The 24183-nt window shown below is 46.5% G+C and overlaps 1 protein-coding gene across 2 annotated transcripts in view; it reads left to right on the top strand.

The window, feature by feature from the left end:
- The window catches only part of RBMS2 (RNA binding motif single stranded interacting protein 2), a 62032-nt gene that overhangs the window by 28631 nt on the left and 9218 nt on the right, over nt 1-24183 (top strand). For both annotated transcript variants that reach the window (XR_008373456.1, XM_053557592.1), the window contains exons 2-7: nt 3259-3425; nt 12492-12550; nt 13379-13470; nt 15075-15232; nt 23512-23591; nt 23727-23836. Coding sequence is in view for 1 of the 2 variants with exons in the window: in XM_053557592.1 (XP_053413567.1) it covers nt 3259-3425; nt 12492-12550; nt 13379-13470; nt 15075-15232; nt 23512-23591; nt 23727-23836 (666 nt within the window). In the remaining variant the exon portion in view is untranslated. The remainder of the gene's footprint in view (nt 1-3258; nt 3426-12491; nt 12551-13378; nt 13471-15074; nt 15233-23511; nt 23592-23726; nt 23837-24183) is intronic.

The raw sequence follows: 24183 nt of genomic DNA, 5'->3' as shown, positions 1-24183 counted from the left end.
TTGGAGGTTGCTATGAGCTGTGATGCCCCACACTCCATGGAGGGTGACAAAGTGAGACTGTTTCAAAAACAAAAAAAAAAGACATGGAGCTTTGTGGCAAATGGGGTTGCTCACACCTGTAATCCTAATGCTTTGGTAGGCCAGGGTGAGAGGATTGCTTGAGGCCAGGAGTTTGAGACCAGTCTGAGCAGCATAGCGAGACCCCATTTCTACAAAAAGTAGAAAAGTTAGCTGGGTGTCATGGCATGCGATAAGACTACTCCTGAGTAGTCCCAGCTACTAGGGAGGCTGAGGCGGGAGGATCACAGACAGACCAGTATTTGATCGCTACTGCAGAGCTGATAATTCGATGGAAATTACAAAGTGATTCTTTTTTTTTTTTTTTTTTTTTGTTGCAGTTTTTGGCCGGCGCTGGGCTTGAACCCACCACCTCCGGCATATGGGGCCAGCGCCCTACTCCTTTGAGCTACAGACGCAACCCTACAAAGTGATTCTTTTTTTTTTTTTTTTTTAGAGACAGAGTCTCACTGTACCGCCCTCGGGTAGAGTGCCGTGGCGTCACACAGCTCACAGCAACCTCCAGCTCTTGGGCTTACGCGATTCTCTTGCCTCAGCCTCCCAAGCAGCTGGGACTACAGGCGCCCGCCACAACGCCCGGCTATTTTTTTTGTTGTGGTTTGGCTGGGGCTGGGTTTGAACCCGCCACCCTCGGCATATGGGGCTGGCGCCCTACTCACTGAGCCACAGGCGCCGCCCTACAAAGTGATTCTTAAAGCGAATACTTCCATTTCTAACAGTGGCAGTACGATGTTAGGGTTTATACGCTTCATTTTGTACTGTCACCTGAAAGCTGTTTAAAAACACGTACATGCTGGCGGTGCCTGTGGCTCAGTGGGTAGCGTGCCGGCCCCATATACTGAGAGTGGCAGGTTCATACCCGGGCCCGGCCAAACTGCAACAGAAAATAGCCCGGTGTTGTGGCAGGTGCCTGTAGTCCCAGCTACTCGGGAGGCTGAGGCAAGAGAATCGCCTAAGCCCAGGAGTTGGAAGTTGCTGTGAACTATGATGTCACCGCACTCTACTGAGGGTGATAAAATGAGACTCTGTCTCTACAAAAACAAACAAACAAAAAACACACATGCTACTTGGGAGGCTGAAGCAAGAGAATTGCTCAAGCCCAAGAGTTTGAGGTTGCTGTGAGCTCTGACGTCACAGCACTCTACCGAGGGCGACATAAGGAGACTCTGTCTCACAAAAATAAAATAAAGTAAAAACATGCACAAGGCCATGCATTGCTCTGCCCATGTTCACTGTATCACATGACTATCACCATCATCATAGAAGAGTAATACATGTTTATCTGATACATAGACTGTTCTGTGTGGGAAATCCTAATGTGAGTGCCAGAACTTCGAAACCAGAACTTTGCTGGCAAAGAGAGGGGTGTACTGGCCGGGCGCAGTGGCTCACGCCTGTAATCCCGCAGTCTGGGAGGCTGAGGCAGGTGGATTACCTGAGCTCAGGAATTCGAGACCAGCCTGAGCAAGAGTGAGTCCCCATCTCTACTACAAATAGAAAAATTAGCCTGGTGTTATAGTGTGCGCAACTATAGTGTAGTGTAGTCCCAGCTACATGGGAGGCTGAGGCAAGAGGATTGCTTGAGCCCAAGAATTTGAGGTTGCTGTGAATTATGATGACACCATGGCACTCTAGCCAGGGCGATGGAGTGAGACTCTGTTTCAAAAAAAAAAAAAGAAAACCCATTCCACTATAATATAAACTACTTTATTTTCAGAATCTTTTTTTTTTTTTTGAGACAGTCTCAAGCTGTCACCCTAGGTGAGTGCCATGGCATCAAACGTCACAGAAACCTCCAACTCTTGGGCTCAAGAGATCCTCTTCTTGCCTCAGTTTTTCTATTTTTAGTAGAGATGGGGTCTCGCTTTCGCTCAGGCTGGTCTCGAACTCGTGAGCTCAAGAAATCCACCTGCCTCCACCTCCCAGAGTGTTAAGAGGTAGTCACTGTGGTAGCCACTGTGCCTGGCCATATTTTCAGAATTTTAGACTGGCTCACATCAATCCTGAAAGATGAGTAGAACCCTTGCATATTTTCTCATTTTGTGGCACAGGAATTTCTGGGTATTTTTTTCTTTTTCCTTTTTCTTTTGAAAGAGAGGATCTTGCTCAGGCTGGAATGCAGGAGTGCAGTGGCAAGATTGTAGCTCACTAGGGCAGTGCTTGTGGCTCAGTGAGTAGGGCGCCAGCCCCATATACCGAGGGTGGTGGGTTTGAACCCAGCCCCGGCCAAACTGCAACAACAGCAAAAAAAAAAATAGCCAGGTGTTGTGGCAGGTGCCTATAGTCCCAGCTACTCGGGAGGCTGAGGCAAGAGAATTACCTAAGTCCAAGAGCTGGAGGTTTCTGTGAGCTGTGATGCTACAGCACTCTACTGAGGGCGACAAAGTGAGACTCTGTCTCTCTTTTTTTTTTTTTTTTTTTGTAGAGACAGAGTCTCACTGTACCGCCCTCGGGTAGAGTGCCGTGGCGTCACATGGCTCACAGCAACCTCTAACTCTTGGGCTTACGCGATTCTCTTGCCTCAGCCTCCCGAGCAGCTGGGACTACAGGCGCCCGCCACAACGCCCGGCTATTTTTTTGTTGCAGTTTGGCAGGGGCTGGGTTTGAACCCGCCACCCTCGGCATATGGGGCCGGTGCCCTACTCACTGAGCCATAGGCGCCGCCCGAGATTCTGTCTCTTAAAAAGAAATTTTATTGTAGCTCACTATAACCTTAAACTTTGGGCTCAAGTGATCCTCCCACCTCAGATAGGCAGATGCCATCATGCCTGGCTAATTTTTAACAATTGTTTTTTAGGCTGCGCCTGTGGCTCAGTGAGTAGGGCGCCAGTCCCATATGCCGGAGGTGGCGGGTTCAAACCCAGCCCCGGCCAAAAACCACAAAAAAAAAAAAAAAAAATTGTTTTTTAGAGACAGGGTCTTGTTATGTTGCATAGGCTGGTCTCAAACTCCTGGTCTCACGCATTCCTCCTGCCTGGCCCCCCAAAGTGCTAGGATTATAGGTGTGAGCCATGAGCCACTGAGCCCCATCTCTCTCTCTCTCTTTTTTAATTTAATTATCCTATTGAGTTTATTGCTGTTAAAGTTTGGAATAATTTTTTCCAGGGGTTCAAGATCTTCCTCACTCTTCAGCATCTAAACATATAATCCTTCTTACCTTTTCCTCATGTCTCCCCATAGCCATATATGTCATTGGCGCAGCAGATGGTACCGCCTAGTTCAAGTAACAGCACCCCTAACAGCAGCAGTGGAAGCAACGGAAGTGACCAGCTGAGCAAAACCAACCTATACATCCGAGGATTGCAGCCAGGCACTACTGACCAGGACCTTGTCAAGCTGTGTCAACCGTAAGTTGGGGTTCATGTCAGTAGGTGCCCAAGGGGGCGCCACCTGTGGCTCCAAAGGAGTAGGGCGCTGGCCCCATATGCTGGAGGTGGTGGGTTCAAACCCAACCCCGGCCAAAAACTGCAACAACAACAACAAAAAAAAAGTAGGTGCCCAAGAACCATACAGATATAGTGATGCTGGCTTCTTGCCAGATATTCTTATCCCAAAATGCAATGGTCTTTTGCTCCTACCCTGTAGTCACAAGTTTTCTCAGCAGCTCCTCTTTAAAAAAAAAACCCAAAGAAATACCTGCTATTGATATATAAAACCTTTGTATGTTTCTCTCTGATGAATGCTGAATGAGGCTGGCCTTTGAACCAACTTTATTTGTGGCACCTCCCTTACACTGGTAGTCTTAGTGGAAACTAAGACACTTAGTCTTATCACTATCCTTATACCCTTTTTTTTCTGCAACAAGATCTCCAACTGTTGCCTAGGCTAGAGTGCAGTGGTGTGATCATAGCTCACTGCAGCGTCAGACTCCTGAACTCAAGCCGTCCTTCTACATCAGCCTCCCAAGTAGCTGGGACTACAGGTGCACACCATTCCACCTGGCTAATTAGAAAAATAATTCTGGCTGGGCACAGTGCCTCACACCTGTAATCTAGCACTGCAAGGCTGAGGCAGGTGAATTGCCTGAGCTCATAGGTTTGAGACCAGCCTGAGCCAGAGCAAGACCTTATCTTTAAAATAGCCAGGCATTGTGGCAGGCACCTGTAGTCCCAGCTACTTGGGAGGCTGAGACAAGAGAATTGCTTGAGCCCAAGAGTTTGAGATTGCTGTGAGGAATGATGCCACGGCACCCTACCAAGGTTGACATAGTGAGACTGTCTCAAAGAAAAAAAAAAATTCTGTAGGGAGTGGTCTTGCAATGTTTCCCAGTCTGTTCTCAAACTCCTGGTCTCAATCAGTCCGCTCATTTTGGCTTCCCAAAGTGCTGAGAGTATGGGGCATGAGTTTCTGCGTAAGGGCTGTCCTTATATCCTAAATAGAAGTGTTCAGTGTCTGTTTTGATATTAATTAGAAAGCTGGGGCAGCACCTGTGGCTCAAAGGAGTAGGGCGCCAGCCCCATGTACCAAAGGTGGTGGGTTCAAACCCAGCCCTGGCCAAAAAACTGCAAAAAAAAAAAAAAAGAAAGCTGTTGGAACTGACAATGGAGAGAGAAGGAAATAGCTGATCAAATCATACACTTTGAGGAGTTTCTGGGCTGGAGATATCCCTTGTGGATCAGAGGCACCCTCAAATTAGTGGATAAAGAAGGTAGAGTGAGGGCGGCACCTGTGGCTCAAAGGAGTAGGGTGCTGGCCCCATATGCTGGAGGTGGTGGGTTCAAACCCAGCCCCGGCCAAATACTGCCCCCCCCAAAAAAGAAAGTAGAGGGGCTGTCACTCAGCCTCTGTCCCATGAAGACCCTCCTAGAAGATTTGAGTCATGAGGTTGGAGATAACTGCCACAGAATTAGCCCAGTTAGGACTGCTAGAAAAATGGCAAGAGTGTACAGATGCCCATTTCAGTTTTATTTAGCAGAAAAGCATATATTTTATATAGTATGTCAAAGGGAATTATTAGAAGAAGTCTTTGAGTAGGATGGGGAAATTAGTAGGGGGGGGAAATTAAGTTTGGGTAAGTGAATCTTTGAAAGCGGTAGAAATAGTTGCTTTGTATATTTTTTGGGTTTTTTGAGACAGAGTCTCACTATGTCACCCTTGGTAGAACACTATGACATCACAGCTCACAGCAACCTCAAACTCTTGGGCTCAAGCTATTCTCTTGCCTTAGCCTCCCGAGTAGCTGGGACTACAGGTGCCTGCCACAACACCCAGCTATTTTTTGGCTGGGGCTGGGGCTGGGGCTTGGTTTGAACCTGTCACCCTCGGTATGTGGGGCCGGTACCCTACTTACTGAGCCACAGGCATTGCCCAGCAAAAGAAACACTTAAGTCCAAGAGTTTGAGTTTGCTGTGAGCTATGATGCCACGGACGACACTGTATCAAGGGTGACAAAGTGAGACTCTGTCTCAAAAAAAAAAGTTTTCCATCATAGGACTGTACTACAGTTGGTTACCCATTCTACTGTTTTTGGACATGGGGTTGTTCGCAGTCTGTTACTGTTGTAGCTATAAATAGTGCTGCTGTGAAGCTATACATATCTTTTGGTGCATGTGTATACACATTTATGTTGGGTATATACCTGTACATACCCAGGAGGGCATAGGATGCACACCTGTTGAGGTTTTTTAGATAACCACTGAATAATTTTCTGAAGTGATTAAACTAATTTAAACTCCCACAAAATAGCTGGGCACTGTGGTTCAGTGCTTAGCACGCTGGCCCCACACACCAGGGCCAGCAGGTTTGAACCTCACCAGAGCCTAATTAATAAACTCCCACAGGCCGGGTGTGGTGGCTCACGCCTGTAATCCCAGCACTGTGGGAGGCTGAGGTGGGAGAATCGCTTGAGCTCCGGAGTTCGAGACTCACCCGAGCGACAGTGAGACCCCGACTCGTGAAAAAAATGGAAAAACCCAGCTGGGCGCTGAGCGCCTGTAATCCCAGCGGCTTCCGGAGGCTGAGGCAGCGGGGTGCCCGCAGCCCGAGTCTGAGGTTGCGGTGAGCTACCACGCCCACTGCACTCTGCTCAGGGGCATAGGGTGGGACCCTGTCTCAACAACAACAACAAAATAAATAAATAAATAAATAAATAAACTCCCACAGAAGTATATGTAAGTTCCAGCTCCAAATCCTGGAGAAGCAGGTTGTTTGACCCCCAAAATATAGTTCTATCAGGTGTCAGAAGTATTCTATTCTTTTTTAATTTTTTTTTTTGTAGAGACAGAGTCTCACTTTATTGCCCTCGGTAGAGTGCCGTGGCATCACACAGCTCACAGCAACCTCCAACTCCTGGGCTTAGGTGATTCTTTTGCTTCAGCCTCCCGAGTAGCTGGGACTACAGGCGCCCACCAAAACGCACAGCTATTTTTTTGTTGCAGTTTGGCTGGGGCCGGTTTGAACCTGCCACCCTCAGTATATGGGGCTGGCACCCTACACACTGAGCCCCAGGCGCTGCCCCAGAAGTATTCTATTCTTATTCCTCTGGGGAAATGATTTGGTTCATACAAATCATATGGATTTTGACTAGCACCAGGCCACAAACTCAGTCTCTAAGGCAGTGGTTCTCAGCCTTCCTAATGCTGCGAGCCTTTAATACAGTTCCTGTGGGTCGCGACCCACAGGTTGAGAACCACTGCTCTAAGGCTCTAAGAAATACCTTTCTTCACCTCAGCTTACCTTGCTGGAAAGGTATTTGAGTGGAACTTAGGGGACTTACTCTAGGACTAGCTATTTTGGGGAGAGGTAGGAATTGGCAGAAATGCCGATTTATGAGGGTAAAGAATATCATATCAATGTAGGCTCTTGATTTCTACATTTTATGTTTCTTGAACTAAATATAACGTGCTACAAAAATCCTCTCACACCACAAGACCAAGAAGAAACTCCGTTCAACTTGACTGCACAGGTGTCCCTTGCTATCATGGAGGGCTGGCTCCAGGTCCTCCTCCCACCTCTCACCTCCCCCATCCCTGAGATACCAAAATCCACATACACTCAAGTCCCTTACATAGCATGGCATAGCATTAGTATATATCTTATGCATATCCTCCTATGTACTTTAAATTATCTCTAGATTACTTATAATACCTAATACAATATAAAAGCCTTGTAAATAGCTATGATACTGTATTAGTTAAAGAATAATGACAAAAAAAGAAAGTCTATTTGTGTTCAGTACAGATGCAGCCATTTTTTTCCTGCAAATGTTCAGCCCATGTTTGGTTGAATGTGCAGGTGCAGAACCCCTGGACACAGAGGGAAACTATGCTTTTTGCTTTTTGGCTTTTATTTATTTATTTTTTATTGTTAAATCATAGCTGTGTACATTATTGCAATCAAGGGGTACAATTGCTGGTTTCATATACGATCTGAATTTTGGCTTTTATTTTGTCCTTCTAAACAGTAGCCCTACCCTTTGCTGTTGTCCAAAGGAATGGAATAGTCAAGGTGTAGGGTGGAAGGAGCCCAAAGGGGCCCGTGAAGGAGGAAGAGGGAACAGGGATGAGATAGGTGCCAGAAGGATTATGACAAAAGGGACGCTGAGAAGAGCAGGTGAGTGGAAGCCAGGCCTCTCTAGGAAGGATGTTTCTCAGGTCTGGAAAGACTTCCTGCCTTTGTCCTGGTCATCTCCCCCTGGGTTGTGGGGAAGTGAATGTTGCTGGATCCTAAACTCCAAAAGAGAGACGCAGAGTCTAGGACTGGAGTCCTGGTTCTCTTGGAGGAGCTCTGTCTTCCAAGGAGGAAGCAGCAGTGACCCAGCTGTTGCCAGCTGCAGTGGAAATTCTGAGCTCAGAGTCTCAGGCTGCTAGACCATAGCCAGCTCCACCCTGGGGCCTTGACAGGGAGAACCTCCTCGTGCACGTCCTCTGGCTCTAGTCAGACTTCTCAGGAGTCCCTCCCCTTGCCTAAATTTGGGAAAGAATCCAAATATGTAGCCCTAAAGGGCTAGGACAGCCACATCCCTCCCACCCTCTTCTAAAGTGATCTTTTTGGAGCCTCCAGTGAATCGCTCGGCTTATTTTGTCTAATCCTTTGGGTTACTGAAGTTCCCTAAAAAAAGTCAGCACGAGGCCACCAAGGAGTGAAAACAACAAATCGATCATATATTCTTTAGGGAAGAGAAAAGAGGTGGGGGAAAAAAATGCCTGCTTGGAGTATTGGTCTCAAATTCAGTCCCTGCCAACTGTTTTCAGTTAACTCTTGTACTTCTGACTAGTTTTTAGTAATTTCTGTTCTGTCTCTTTAATATTTTCACCCTCCTTGCGTGGAATGTAGAGGCTTTTTTTCTAGCAGAACACCTTTGACTTGATCCTGACCTGGGGTACTCAGCTTTTGGGAGTTTCCTTTGACTTTATTGCCAAAGTGTAATTTTCAAGAAGTTAAAAAATATGACTCTCCTGCAAATATAGAATGAACACATGGTGAAGATTTATTTAATTTATTAATAAGGAAAGCAGCAGGATGGTAAAATGGGTTCAAAGAACATTTTAAGAACTGAGTATATTAGACACGGAAAAAGGAAGGTTGGAGTAAGATTGCTGGGTTAGATACAAAACTGGTTCACGTCCTATAGAGCAGTAAAACCAGTAACCTTTGAGAGTATCTTTTCTCCCAGGCAGAAATAACTTGCATTTCTACTGTGCAAAAATGTACAAGTTGTATCTTTGCAGAGTGTAGGCCCTAATCAGTAGTAAATGATAAGTCAACAAAGAAACATCCTGTGAAATACTCTGTAAATGTGCATTTTATTTTATTTCATTTTATTTTTTGAGAGTGTCTCTCTGTTGCCAGGCTAGAGTGCCATGGTATCAGCCTAGCTCACTGCAACCTCAAACTGGTTCAAGCGATCCTCCTGCCTCAGCCTCCTGAGTTAGTTGGGATGGCAGGAGTCTGCTAGCCTGCCACAGTGCCAGCTAATTTTTCTATTTTTAGTAGAGGCAGGATCTTGCTGTGGCGCAGGCTGGTCTTGAACTTCTGAGCTCAAGGGATCCTCCTACCTCACTTCCCAGGGTGCTAGGATTACAGGTGTGAGCCACTGTGTCCAGGCTGAATGTACATTTTAGACCATGTTCCAGAATAACATTGAAAGGATATAAAATCATGCTTTTGCCTTCTTACCAAGTTTTAGGTGATGTTTTTAGATGATTTTCTCTTTCTTTCTTTTTTTTTAAGAGAGAGTCTCACTTTGTTGCCCTCGGTAGAGTGCTGTGGCGTCACAGCTCACAGCAACCTCCAGCTCTTGGGCTTAGGTAATTCTCTTGCCTCAGCCTCCCAAGTAGCTAGGACTACAGGTGCCCGCCACAACGCCTGGCTATTTTTTGTTGCAGTTTGGCCGGGGCTGGGTTCAAACCCACCAACTGCGGTATATGGGGCCGGTGCCTTACTTGCTGAGCCACAGTTGTCCCTTCCTTACTTCCTTCTTTCTTTCCTTCCTTTCTCTTTTTTCTCTTCATCCTTTCCTTCCTTCCTTCTTTCTTTCTTTTTTTTTTTTTTTTAAACAGAGTTTCACTATGTCCCCCTTGGTAGAGAGTGCTATGGCGTCCCAGCTCACAGCAACCTCAAACTCTTGGGCTCAAGTGATTCTCTTGCCTCAGCCTCCCAAGTAGCTGGGACTACAGGAGCCCACCACAACACCCAGCTATTTTTTGTTGCAGTTGTCGTTGTTGGTTAGCTGGCCTGGGCCGGGTTTAAAACCGCCAACTGCTGTGTTTGTGGCTGGCGCTGTAACCACTGTGCTATGAGCGCTGAGCCTTTTTTTTTTTTTTTTAAGACAGAGTCTCACTTTGTCACCCTCAGTAGAGTGCTGTGGCATTACAGCTCACAGCAATCTCAGACTCTTGGGCTTAAGTGATTCTCTAACCTCAGCCTCCCTAGTAGCTGGGACCACAGGCCCTGGCACAATCTTCCTTTCTTTCATTTTTTCTTCAGACACAATTTCCCTCTGTTGTCAAGGCTAGTGCAGTGGCATGATCATAACTCATTGCAACCTCAGACCCCTGGGCTCAAGCAATCCTTCTGCCTCAGTCTCCTTAGTAACTGGGACCATAGTTGCATGTCTGGCTAATTTTTTTCTATTTTTTGTAGCAATGGGGGTCTTGCTGTGTTGCTGAGGCTTGTTTTAAAGTCCTAGCCTCTAACAATCCTCCCTCTTCAGCTTTCCAAAGTCCTAAAATTATAGGTGTGAGCCACTGTGCCTGGACTGACAATTTCCTTTTCTTTTTTGTTGAGAGACAGAGACTCATTGTGTTGCCCAGGCTATAGACCCCTGGTGTCACCCTGGTTCACAGCAACCTCAAACTCCTAGGCTCAAGCAATCCTCCTGCTTTAGCTTCCTAAATGCCTGGGACCACAGGTGCCCACTACAACACCCAGTTGCCTGCCTAGTTTTTCTATGTTTAGCAGAGATGGGGTCTTGCTTTTTGCTCAGGTTGGTCTTAAACTCCTGAGCTTAATTGTTCCTCCCACCTAGGCCTTACAGAGTGCTAGGATTGTAGGCATGAGCCACTGAGGCTGGCCAATTTTTTTTTTTTTTTTGAGACAGAGTCTCACTTTGTCATCCTTGTAGAGTGCTGTGGTGTCACAGCTCACAGTAACCTCAAACTCTTGGGCTTAAGCTATTCTCTTGCCTCAGCCTCCCGCCACAAAGCCCAGCTATTTTTTGTTGCAATTGTCATTGTTGTTTAGCTGGCCTAGGCTAGGTTCGAACCTGCCACCCTTGGTGTATATGCTAAGGGCGCCGAGCCCCGGCCAATTTCCTTTTTTTTTTTTTTAGAGAAAGAGTCTCACTTTATCACCCTGGGTAGAGTGCTGTGGCGTCATAGCTCACAGCAATCTCCAACTCCTGGGCTCAGGCAATTCTCTTGCCTTGGCCTCCTGAGTAGCTGGGACTACAGGTGCTTGCCAGAACGCCCGGCTATTTTTTTGTTGTAGTTTGGCCGGGGCTGGGTTTGAACCCACCACCCTCGGCATATGGGGCCGGTGCCCTACTCACTGAGCCACAGGCGCTGCCCTCCTGCCAATTTTCTTAATACTACTGTTACGCTCAGTCTTATTCCCACTCCCCTCCCTAACACACTCAGTCTTTTTTTTTTTTTTTTTTGTAGAGACAGAGTCTCACTGTACCACCCTCGGGTAGAGTGCTGTGGCGTCACACGGCTCACAGCAACCTCTAACTCTTGGGCTTACGCGATTCTCTTGCCTCAGCCTCCCGAGTAGCTGGGACTACAGGTGCCCGCCACAACGCCTGGCTATTTTTTTGTTGCAGTTTGGCCAGGGCTGGGTTTGAACCCCCCACTCTCGGCATATGGGGCCGGCGCCCTACTCACTGAACCACAGGCACCGCCCCACACACTCAGTCTTGATCATGAGGATTAGAAGGCAAGCCAGGCTGTGAGCTAAGGAATTCAAGACCAACTTGGGCAACACAGTGAGACCCCATCTCTACACTCATTTTTTAAAAAAATTAGCCAGGTGCTATGTTGCACACCTATAGTCCTAACTACCTGGGAGGCTGAGTCAGGCAAATCACTTCACTTGAGCTGAGGAGTGTAAGGCTACAGTGAGCTATGATTGCAGTCCCGAGTAGCTGGGAATACCGGTGCCCACCATGATGCCCAGCTAACTTTTTCCTATTTTTTATAGAGACGGGGTCTCACTCTTTTTGCTCAGGCTGGTCTCAAACTCCTGAGTTCAAATAATCCACCCACTTTAGCCTCCCAAAGTGCTAGAATTATAGGTGTGAGCCAATGCACTTGGCCTTGCAACCAGAATTTGAACCAAAGCAGTTTGGCTCAGCTTGTCCCTCAAACAAGGGGTCAGTCCTAGCTATTCAGAAGGCTGAGGCAGGAGGATCACTTGAGTCCAGAAGTTTGAGGTTGCAATGAGTTATGATCAATGACAGAGGGGGACCCTGTCTTTTAATAGATCATGAAGGAGTCAGTAGAGGGGTGGGAATATGGTGTTAGAGAAGAGAAACTTGTATATTTTTTTCATAGGAGAAATGGTTTTTGTTTAAAAAAGCTAAGTAAAATCAAGGTTTATTTTTTGTCATCAAGGAATTCTAGCCAGAGCTCTGTCTTTATAGTCTGCTGTGTGGTGGTCATTGCCACACTTCTTTCCCCCAAAAGACAGTTGTCTCTTTCTAACCAGTGTCTGAATCTTAGTTGGGAAATAGAAATGCGTTGGTTTTATTAGGTGTACAGTTACCTTATTTCTTGTAAGCATTTTTGGGGGATAGGTTTATATCAAAGGTGGCATTTTCAATTCATTTCTTTTTTATTGTTATTAAGGTGTGAACAAGGAAAGTGATCCTAGTGGGAGCACAGAATGGGCATCGATTCATCCCAATGTCCCACTCTCTGTCCTGTTCTTAACCTTTGGCCCCAGATGATCACTTTGCATTTTCTCTCCCTTAGATATGGCAAGATCGTTTCCACTAAGGCCATACTGGACAAGACCACAAACAAATGCAAAGGTGGGAGATCAGCTGTCCCCGGTGATGGATGACCCCGTAGGTGCAGCCACCCCCATACTGTTGAGAGTCCCGAGTACCTAGTGCTGAGGAGTCTCTGAGGTTTTCAGCCTTAAAACATTAATGGATATGTGGATTCTTGGGTGACCAGATAGCCGGAGCTGAAAATGCTGTCTGGGGGATGAAGGACTCAGGCTTGAGGACTGCCCAGAGCACCTTTGAGTCCTTTGGGCTTCATTAACCTTCGTGTTTCCCTGCATGGGGCAGTGAAGGTGGGTGGGTGAGACTGTTTCTACTTAGCAGAGCAACATAAATTGGGAGAGGTGACTTGGTAGGTGTTATTTTCTGAGGCTGGATAGTTTAACTGGGGCTTTGAGCCGTTCTGGATGAAGCTGGAGAGTGGAAGGTGGCAATAAGGTGGGGTGGGCCTGGTTTCTCCCCCATGTGCTGACTGTTCTGGGGAGGCTGTGTTCCCACTATGCCCAGCATGGGCCGGGTGTGTCTAGGAAGGGTGGGGGGTGGGTTCTTTTGGACGTATGGAATGGGCTGTTGGTCATTAGTAGGGCCTCATTCCTGAAACCTCAGATTTCCTGGGAGCGGGGAGAGACCAGGATACCACAGGACCTCACTGCCTTGCCATTCTTAGCCACAAAGTGGAGTAAACCTCGGGGTTGAGGAGCACACAGATAACCACCTGAAACCTCTTACTTTCTCTTTCTCCCTACCACTTCTGTTACACGGATTATAACTCTGCTCTGTCTCCTGAAACACCTGGGCCTCCTGCCGCCCTTGCACCTCCCACCTCCCAGTGATGCTGTTTCCCTGTTCCAGGCTATGGCTTTGTGGATTTTGACAGTCCTTCAGCAGCACAGAAAGCTGTGACGGCACTGAAAGCCAGTGGCATACAGGCACAGATGGCAAAGGTAGGGGTGACACCCATGTCTGTCCCTCTAAGGGGTTTGTGCTTAACACCAAAGTTCTAATACCAAGGTTTCCAGAGGGCTTAGGAATCATGAAATTGAATGGGCAAGAGCTGGCTGCCCTGCGCCTGGCTGCACCTGCCAGAGACAGTCTGAGCCTCAGGGATCCACTGAGCCCCGAGGGCTGCTGGAGGAAGGTCGGCTCAGTCCCTGGCAGGTAGCTCTGTCAACTCTGCTCCTCTCCTGGAGGTATTAGAAGTAGGCAAGAGGGTCAGGAGGCCTCTCCCAGTATTCTGCCGCTTCCCTGCTCCCACTTCCCTGCGGACAGATTGTGGTAGTTTTGCAACATTCTCTGAAGAGGCCAATTATGCAACTCAGAAGTTCAGAAAAATGTTCTCGAGCTCCCTAAAGGGGCAGGGAAACCACAGCAAGGAAGGAAATTGTCCCTCCTCAGGTCTGTAGGAAGCTGTGGTTTTCACCTGGCCTCCTGGACAATTTTTTCCTTTCACTTCTGTAGGGCAGGATGGTCCCCTCGCCTTCCTGAAGCTGTTATGGATACTGTGTGCAGAGCTGGTGACACAGGCCAGGCCTGCTGCCCTTCTGTGATGGCAGGAGAAGGGAAAAGGCAGCAGAGGGATTTAGGTTGCTGTTATCCACTGTTCAAGGCAGAGTGACTGCCTAAATTCTTAAAGATACAGCTGTCAGAAGACACTGCTGTTTCGCACATTCTGCCCTCAGTAATGGCTCTCCTACGTCTTCCTTCTAGAGTAAAACTCTCTGACAAAAGCTTAAAGGTTCAGGAGGCCTCGGGGTTCATAGGAGACTAGAGCTTTCAAGGCTCCGCAGTGACCCAAGGAACTACACATCTAGCTCTTCCTCCAGTCCCCTTCTCCCCTCTTCCTGCTTTTTCTCCACCGGGGAGTGAGCAGACATTCCTACTCAGAGGATTCTTGGCTGGAAGAGAAGAGGGGGTGGGGAATGACTCAAAACAGTCCAGCAGGAGCATGGCAGTCCCAGAGAATGCAGCCTTTGGGACAGGGTGTTGGAGAGGGGAGTACTCTGCCTGCTTCTTAAAGAGACAGCCAGACACCACGTTACCACTGGTGACTTGGATTATCTGCTTGAACAGTACTAGAAACATTGAATCTTGGGCGGCGCCTGTGGTTCAGTGGGTAGGGACCAGCTCTGTATACCGAGAGTGGCAGATTCAAACCCGGCCCCAGCCAAACTGCAACAAAAAAAATAACCAGGCTTTGTGGCAGGCACCTGTAGTCCCAGCTCCTCGGGAGGCTTAGGCAAGAGAATTGCCTAAGCCCAGGAGTTGGAGGTTGCTGTGAGCTGTGTGACGCCAAGGCACTCTACTGAGGGCAATAGAGTAAGACTCTGCCTCTATTAAAAAAGAAAGAAAGAAAGAAACATTGAATCTTTCTTTTTTCCTCCCTGAACTCAATATACAAGCTGTGATAGTAGGTCTGGGTGTTATAGTTAGATTCTCTTTGTTTATATGGGACCTTTCCTATAGTCTCTTTTCTGAAGTGTCATTTTGTGGATAATGGTGGGGGGGTGTAAGACATGAGAGCCTCATTTTCTCACTTTTATCTCCATAGCAACAAGAGCAGGACCCTACAAATTTATATATCTCAAACCTCCCCCTGTCGATGGATGAGCAAGAACTGGAGGGGATGCTGAAGCCCTTTGGCCAGGTTATCTCCACCCGAATCCTTCGTGATACCAGTGGGACTAGCAGAGGGGTTGGCTTTGCAAGGTAAGGGATGGCAAGAAATGATGGGGTTTATAAAAAATATTGCCGGCCGAGAATGGGGGCGCATGCCTGTGATCCTAGTACTTGGGAGGCAGAGAGAGGAGGATCTCTTGAAGTCACGAGTTTGAGAACAGCCAGAGCAACACAGCAAGAACACATCTCTACAAAAAGTTTTAAAAATTAGCTGGACATGGTTGTGGGCACCTGTAGTCCCAGCTACTAGGAAAGCTGATGAAGAAGGATCACTTGAGCCCAGGAGTTTGAGATTGCTGTGAGCTATGACATCACGGCACTCTACTGAGGGCGATAAAGTAAAGATACAAAAAAATATATATACTTGGCAGTAAATCAAAAGTTTATTTTAATATAGGTTACAATACTTAAAACCCCATTAGCTGGGCGGTGCCTGTGGCTCAGTGAGTAGGGAGCCGGCCCCATATACCGAGGGTGGCGAGTTCAAACCCAGCCCCAGCCAAACTGCAGCAAAAAGATAGCCGAGCGTCGTGGCGGGTGCCTGTAGTCCCAGCTACTTGGGAGGCTGAGGCAAGAGAATCGCCTGGGCCCAGGAACTGGAGGTTGCTGTGAGCTGTGTGATGCCATGGCCCTCTACCGAGGGCGATAAAAGTGAGACTCTGTCTCTACAAAAAAAAATAAATAAATAAAACCCATTAGCCACTGGATTTTTATCCTTTTCCCACTACTTCCTGCTGTTATTCTAGCCTTTGTTCCTTTGATCTAGCCCCAACCATAATGAAATAATTTTATACAATCTTGTAGCTTATTGTGTATTTCTCATCCTATCTTTATAACAGCCCTGTCAAATAAATATTCTCCATTTTACAAATGAAAAAGTGAATTCTGGCTGGGCACTGTGGCTCATGCCTATAATCCTAGCACTCTGGGAGGCTGAGGCAGGAGGATCACTTGAGCTCAGGAGTTCAATACCAGCCTGAGCAAGAAGGAGACCCCCATCTCTACTAAAAATGGAAAAATTAAGGTTCGGCACCGTGGCTCATGCCTGTAATCCTAGCACTCTGGGAGGCCAAGGTGGGTGGATTACCTGAACTCATAGATTCAACACCAGCCTGGGTAAGAGTGAGACCCTGTCTCTAAAAATAGCTGGGCATTGTGGCGGGCACCTGTAGTCCCAGCTACTTGAAAGACTGAGGCAAGAGAATCACTTGAACCCAAGAGTTTGAGGTTGCTGTGAGCTACGATGCTACAGCACTCTACCAAGGGCAACAAAGCGAGACTCTGCTCAAAAAAAAAAAAAAAAAAGAAAAGAAAAATTTAGGTGGATGTCATGGCAGGCGCCTATAGTCCCAGCTACTTGGGAGCTAAAGCAGGAGGATGGCTTGAACCCAGGAGTTTAAGGTTGTTGTGAGCTGTGATGCCTCACACTGTAGCCTGGGCAACCGAGTAAGACTCTTTTCTCAAAGAGAAAAGAGAGATAAAAAGTGAATTCCTGAGTGAGAAGTGATTTTCCCAGTGTCTCACAGAGCAGGTATCAGGGCAGAACTTTCCCTAACCATTCTGGCTTCAAGATTGGTAGGATGATGGCTCGGTGCCTGTAGCTCAGTGAGTAGGGTGCTGGCCACATGCACCAAGGCTGGCGGGTTCAAGCCTGACCCAGACCTGCTAAATAATGACAACTGCAGCCAAAAAATAGCCAGGTATTGTGGCGGATACCTATAGTCCCAAGTACTTGGGAGGCTGAGGCAAGAGAATCACTTAAGCCCAAGCAAGAGTCTGAGGTTGCTGTGAGCTGTGATGCTACAGCACTCTACCAAGCATGACAAAGTGAGACTCTGTCTCAAAAAAAAAAAAAAAAAGATTGGTAGGATGAGGTAGAAGATTTGGTCTGCCTTTTCACAATGATTGGGAGACCTGTATTCTACCAGATTTCTTTTTTTTGCAGTTTTTGGCCTAGGCCGGGTTTTGAACCTGCCACCTCCTGTATATGGGGCCGGCACCCTACTCCTTGAGCCACAGGTGCCACCCTGGAGACCTGTATTCTAAAACAACTGCCACTGTCTGTGATGTGAGACCTTTCATGAGCATTGACTCACTCAAGGTGTTCCCTGGAGCTGCAGTTCTCCCGCTTGCCTTCTTCCGCACTTGGATGTCATTGTTGTAGGGCTTGAGCCTCCCCGCCCACTTAAGAAATGGCTCTCCTGGGCGGCGCCTGTGGCTCAGTCGGTAAGGCGCCGGCCCCATATACAGAGGGTGGCGGGTTCAAACCCGGCCCTGGCTGACTGCGACCAAAAGATGGCTGGGCGTTGTGGCGGGCGCCTGTAGTCCCAGCTGCTCTGGAGGCTGAGGCAAGAGAATCCCTTAAGCCCAGGAGTTGGAGGTTGCTGTGGGCTGTGTGATGCCATGGCACTCTACCGAGGGCCATAAAGTGAGACTCTGTCTGTACAAAAAAAAAAAAAAGAAATGGCTCTCCTTTTATTTATTTTAAAATTTTATTTGGGATACAGTGGCACATGCCTGTAGTCCTAGCTGTTTGGAGGCTGAGGCTGGGAGATCTTTTGAGGAGAGGGGTTCAAGGCCAGGCTGAACAATGTATAGAAACCCCTTAAAAATGTATATGTTGTATTTGAAAGAGGATTGTTTTTACCTTTGAAAACTACTGGATTGGGCGGCACCTGTGGCTCAGTTGGTAGGGCACCGGCCCCGTATACCGAGGATGATGGGTTCAAACCCGGCCCCAGCCAAACTGCAACCAAAAAATAGCCGGGCGTTGCGGCGGGAGCCTGTAGGCCCAGCTGCTCGGGAGGCTGAGGCAAGAGAATCACTTAAGCCCAGGAGTTGGAGGTTGCTGTGAGCTGTGGGAGGCCACGGCACTCTACTGAGGGCCATAAATTGAGACTCTGTCTCTACAAAAAAAAACAAAAACAGAAAACTACTGGATTAAATGCTCTGAGGATCCCTTTTTGTTTTTATATCTTATCTGGTCTACAAACACTCCCTTACTCTGATCCTTTCAGACCTTGGGAACAAAGAGTAGGTCAGGGGTGGGGAATCTATTCATGTTGGAGGGTTATATGATTCTAGCTTTAATCAAATAAAGCTTCATTCAAGAAACTTCGATTGGATATACTTAAAAAATGTATATTATTTTGTAAAAATCTAACTACTATGTACTTGATAATTTCAAAAAATGACAACTATTTGTTAATTTTTTTTTTTTTTTTTTTTAGAGACGGAGTTTTAGTCGCCCTCAGTAGAGTGCTGTGGCATCACAGCTCACAGCAACTTCCAGCTCTTGGGCTTAGGTGATTCTCTTGCTTCAGCCTCCCAAGTAGCTGGGACTATAGGTGCCTGCCACAATGCCTGGCTATTTTTTTGTTGTTGTTGTTGTTGCAGTTTGGCTGGGGCTGGGTTTGAACCTGCCACCCTCGGTATATGGGGCTGGAGTCCTACTCACTGAGCTGCAGGCGCTGCCCTACTACTATTTGTTAATTTTAAAATAGGTATCTTTTTAATGACTTTGTTGTACCTCCTTTTTGTTGCAAAGCATTTGAATGTTTAGTTGTAGGACTGGACGTTCACAGTTTCAGCTGATCCTCTAAATGGGTATCAGTCATTTGTGATCTTAAGGGCATCTTGATTTAGATTAGCTACGAGAATGTAAATTCATAGCAGTAAGTGGTTGAAAAGCAAGAAAATATTTGGGGGGCATATTGCTGAGGGTGTGGCTATTCTACTGCATTTTTCTATATTATAGTTGAATCTTTCTTAGCATCCAGCAGTGACTTTAAAATCTTATCTACTGGCCAGGCACAGTATCTCAGGCCTTGTCATCCTAGCACTCTGGGAGGCTGAGACAGGTACATTGCCTGAGCTCACAGGTTTGAGAGCAGCCTGAGCCAGAGTGAGACCCCGTCTCTATTAAAAATGGAAAAACTGGTGGCGCCTGTGGCTCAAGGAGTAGGGCGCCAGTCCCATATGCCGGAGGTGGTGGGTTCAAACCCAGCCCCGGCCAAAAACCACAAAAAAAAAAAAAAATGGAAAAACTAGCTGGGTGTTATAGTGGGTGCCTATAGTCCCCACTACTGGGAAGGCTGAGGCAAGAAGATTGCTGATCGCCTGAACCCGCATGTTTGAGGTTACTGTGACGCTGTGAGCTATGATGATGCCACAGCACTCTACCCAGGGCGACAGCTTGAGACTCTGTGTCAAAAAAAAAAAAAGAAATAAAGTTATTTTCTTTTTTTTAATTTATTTTTTCTTTTTCTTTTTTGTAGAGACAGAGTCTCACTTTATCGCCCTTGGTAGGGTGCTGTGGCGTCACAGCTCATAGCAACCTCCAACTCCTGGGCTTAGGCGATTCTCTTGCCTCGGCCTCCTGAGTTGCTGGGACTATAGGCGCCCGCCATGACGCCCAGCTAATTTTTTTTTTTTTTTTTTTGTGGTTTTTTTGGCCGGGGCTGGGTTTGAACCCGCCACCCTCGGCATATGGGACCGGCGCCCTACTCCTTGAGCCACAGGCGCCACCCCCCAGCTAATTTTTGTTGCACTTCGGCCGGGGCCGGGTTTGAACCCATCACCCTCAGTATATGGGGCCAGCGCCCTACTCACTGAGTCACAGGCGCTGCCCACGGTTGAATAATATTTCATTGTGTGGGCGGTGCCTGTGGCTCAAAGGAGTAGGGCACTGGCTCCATATGTGGGTTCCAACCCACCCCTGGCCAAACAAAAAAAACCACACGCACAGACACACAGACACACAAATATATATTTCATTGTGTGTATAAACCACACTTTGTCACTTTCCAAATTTTGCCTATTGTGAATAATATTGTAATATTAGTATTAATATTAATACTAATATTAGTATTGTAATAAAGAAAGGGGTGCAGATATCTGTTTGTTGGTGCCCTTTCTTTTGGATATAGACTCAGTAGTTAGATTGCAGGATCGGATACTAATTCTGTTTTTAGTTTTGTGAGGAGCCTCCGCACTGTTCTCCATAGAGGCTGTATTGATTTACATTCTCTGCAACAGGATGTGAGGGTTCCTGTCTCCACATACTTATCAGCACGTTACTGTCTGTCTTTCTGATATGAGCCATTTCATCTGGTGTGAGATGATACCGCATTGTGATTTTGATCTGCATTTCTCTGATTATTAGTGATGTTGAACATTTTTTCATATGCTTCTTGGTCATTTGTATGTTATCATTTGAGAAATATCTGTTCAGATCTTTTGCCCATTTTTTAATTGGATTATTTGGTTTTCTTGTGTTGCACTATCTGAGGTCTTTATATATTCTGGTTATTAATCCTTGCCATATAAGGATGGGGAGCATGATGGCTCACGCCTGTAATCCCAGCACTCTGGGAGACGAAGGCCGGTGGATTGAGCTCACGAGTTGAAGACCAGCCTGAGCAAGAGCAAGACCCTATTTTTCTACTAAAAATAGAAAAATTATCCCAGTGTCTGGAGGGTGCCTATAGTCCCAGCTATTTGGGAGGCTGAGGCAAGAGGATTGCTTGAGCCCAAGAGGTTGTGGTTGGTGTAAACTGTGACACCATGGCACTCTACTGAGGGCGACAAAGTGAAACTCTGTGTCAAAAAAAAGGAAATACAAGATGCAATATACAAGACAACAAACATTGTTGGTGTATAGTGAGATGGCTAGTTTACAAGTATTTTCTCCTGTTCTTTGGGGTTGTCGCTTTGTGTTGGTTATTGTGTCCTTTATTGTGGGAAGCTTTTTAGCTCCATGGGCTCCTAATCATCTAATTTTGCTTTGGTTGCCTGTGCCTCGGTAGTTTCCACCATCCTTTTTCTATCACCATGGACCATGAACCCTTTCAAATTCCCTTCTTACACAAGAAGTCGTTGCCCAGACCAGTGTCCTGGAATATTATTTCCCAATGTTTTCTTCTAGTAGTTTTATAGTGTCAGTGCCTAGATTTAAGTCTTCCATCTATTTTGATTTGATTGTTGTGTATGGTGAGACGTAGGATTCTAGTTTCTTTTCTTTTCTTTTTTTTTTTTTTTTTGTAGTTTTTGGCCAGGGCTGGGTTTGAACCCGCCACCTCCGGCATATGGGCCCAGCGCCCTACCCCTTTAAGCCACAGGCGCCGCCCTGGATTCTAGTTTCATTCCTCTGCATATGGATATCCAGTTTTCCCAGCACCATTTATTTTATTTTTTTTTTTTTATAGAGACAGAGTCTCACTTTATAGCCCTGGGTAGAGTGCCGTGGCATCACACAGCTCACAGCAACCTCCAACTCCTGGGCTTCAGCGATTCTCTTGCCTCAGCCTCCCGAGTAGCTGGGACTTGTAGTCTTAGCTACTTGGGAGGCTGAGGCAAACGAGTCACTTGAGCCCAAGAGTTGGAAGTTGTTGTGAGCTATGATACCATGGTACTCTACCAGAGGCAAGAAAGTGAGACTCTGTCTCAAAACAAATTAAATTAAATTAAGAAAGAAAATTATATCAATGTACACAGCTATGATTTAATAAAAAAAAATAAATAAAAAACAAATTAAGAAAGAAAGAGAGAGAGAGAGAAAGAAAGAAAGAAAAGAAAGGGAAGAGGGGCGGCGCCCGTGGCTCAGTCGGTAAGGCACCGGCCCCATATACCGAGGGTGGCAGGTTCAAACCCGGCCCTGGCGAACTGCAACCAAAAAATAGCCGGGCGCTGTGTCAGGCACCTATAGTCCCAGCTACTCGGGAGGCTGAGGCAAGAGAATCGCTTAAGCCCAGGAGTTGGAGGTTGCTGTGAGCTGTGTGAGGCCACGGCACTCTACCGAGGGCCATAAAGTGAAGCTCTGTCTCTACAAAAAAAAAAAGAAGAAAGGGAAGAATACCTTATACCATGTAGGCCTGTATAATTTCTATAATACATGTATATACATTAATACACATTATCTCATTTGGGCTATAAAATGCTGTGTAGAAGGGCAGGTAGATACTACCTCTATAGTACAAATGAGGAATGGGTCCAGAGGGGTTTTGTGAATATCCTAACTCACAGAGATTTGGGTGGTAAACTGATGCTGGAATGTAGATCTTCTGGTTCCTTACTTAGTCCCCTGTCCTCAGTAAGAAACTTCAACTCAGTAGTTCCCACTGTCCTTTTTCTTCTTCTTTTTTTTTTTTTGTGGTTTTTGGCCGGGGCTAGGTTTGAACCTGCCACTTCCGGCATTTGGGACCGGCACCCTACTCCCTGAGCCACAGGTGCCGCCCCCCACTGTCCTTTTTCTATCACTATGGACCATGAACCCTTTCTAATTACTTTTCCTTCCACAGACTTATGAAATCTTAGCAATGTTATCAGTAGATAATTAGACCTCGATAATTATAACCAGAGGCAAAAATAAATATTGGCAAATTCTTAGTTTGTGCAGTTTTATTGGGATAAAGAAACCTTTTCCATTAGAAATTTTGTAATAAAAATTAATGGTAACAACCACTATTTCTTTCTTTCTTTTTTTTTTTTGAGACAGAGCCTCAAGCTGTCACCCTGGGTAGAGTGCTGTGACATCACAGATCACAGCAACTTCCCAATCCTGGGCTTAAGCGATTCTCTTGCCTCAGCCTCCCAAGTAGCTGGGACTACAGGCACCCACCACAACGCCTGGCTATTTTTTGGTTGCAGCTGTCATTGTTGTTTGGTGGGCCCGGGCTGGATTCGAACCCACCAGCTCAGATGTATGTGGCTGGCACCTTAGCCGCTTGAGCCACAGGCACCGAGCCAAACCACTATTTCTTATATATATATATTTTATAATTTCAGTTTGCTTGCTCATTCTTCTTTGTTTGAAGTACTCCTTTTTTGTTCATTTTCTTCTTCCTCTGGCGGTGCTGGCTGTTTTTGATGTTGTTAGTAGAGACAGGGTCTTACTCTGGCTCACTGCTGCTCCTACTGGTCTTGAACCTCAGAGCTCAGATAATCCACCTGCCTCGGCCTCCCACAGTGCTGGGACTACAGGTGTGAGTCACCACGCCCGGCCTATTTCTTATATTCTTATTTATGTATCAGACATGACAGGAGGCCCATCCATCTTTGGAGTATTAATAGCTTGAAGACTTCCATTATTCCTTTGAGGATCCCCTATCAAGGCCAGTTGAGAGAAACGTCATTAAAAGCTGAGGTTGCCTCTTCAAGATAACTTGAATTTGTATGGCAGAAACTCTGTGTTTCTATAGTGATAACATTTGGAGCATTTATGAGGCTGGGAACTTAGAGATTTCTCTATGACTGTACGGAGTGCTCAGATCCAGGAGAAACTAGAGCCTAACCCCTCTTGTGCTCCTTAGGATGGAGTCCACAGAGAAGTGTGAAGCCATCATCACCTACTTTAATGGAAAATATATTAAGACACCCCCTGGAGTACCAGGTGAGGCATCTGGGAATCAGGCTAAAAGGGCCACAAGTTGTTACTCCCAGTGAAGATTTTGGAGGAGTTTTGCATGAGTGTGAGTGGGCCAAATGAGGTGGGACTCAGCTACCCATCTGCTTTCTCTCTTGGCAGCCCCGTCTGATCCATTGCTTTGCAAATTTGCTGATGGTGGACCAAAGAAACGACAGAACCAAGGAAAATTTGTGCAGAATGGACGGGCCTGGCCAAGGAATGGAGACATGGTAAGAGGACCTCCAAGGAGACAGGAGTGCTAAGGACATTGAAGTGGAACGGAAGTCACCATGTGCTGACTTCTGTGAGCTTAGATGACAACCTTGAGAGCTACAGTATATAACTGAAGAGATTTGGACTATTAACATGGACTCTTCATTGCAGGTCTTTTTTTTTTCTTTTGAGACAGTGTCTTACTCTGTCACCCTGGGTAGAGTGCAATGGCATCATCACAGTTCACAGCAACCTCAAACACCTGGGCTTAAGCCATCCTCCTGCCGCAGCCTCCTGAGTAGTGGGGTCTACTAGCCCATACCATGACACCCGGCTAATTTTTCTATTTTTAGTAGAGATTTTT

Source organism: Nycticebus coucang, chromosome 12 (genome assembly GCF_027406575.1).
Source record: "Nycticebus coucang isolate mNycCou1 chromosome 12, mNycCou1.pri, whole genome shotgun sequence".
Lineage (NCBI taxonomy): Eukaryota > Metazoa > Chordata > Mammalia > Primates > Lorisidae > Nycticebus > Nycticebus coucang.
This window is presented reverse-complemented; position numbering and strand designations above follow the sequence as displayed.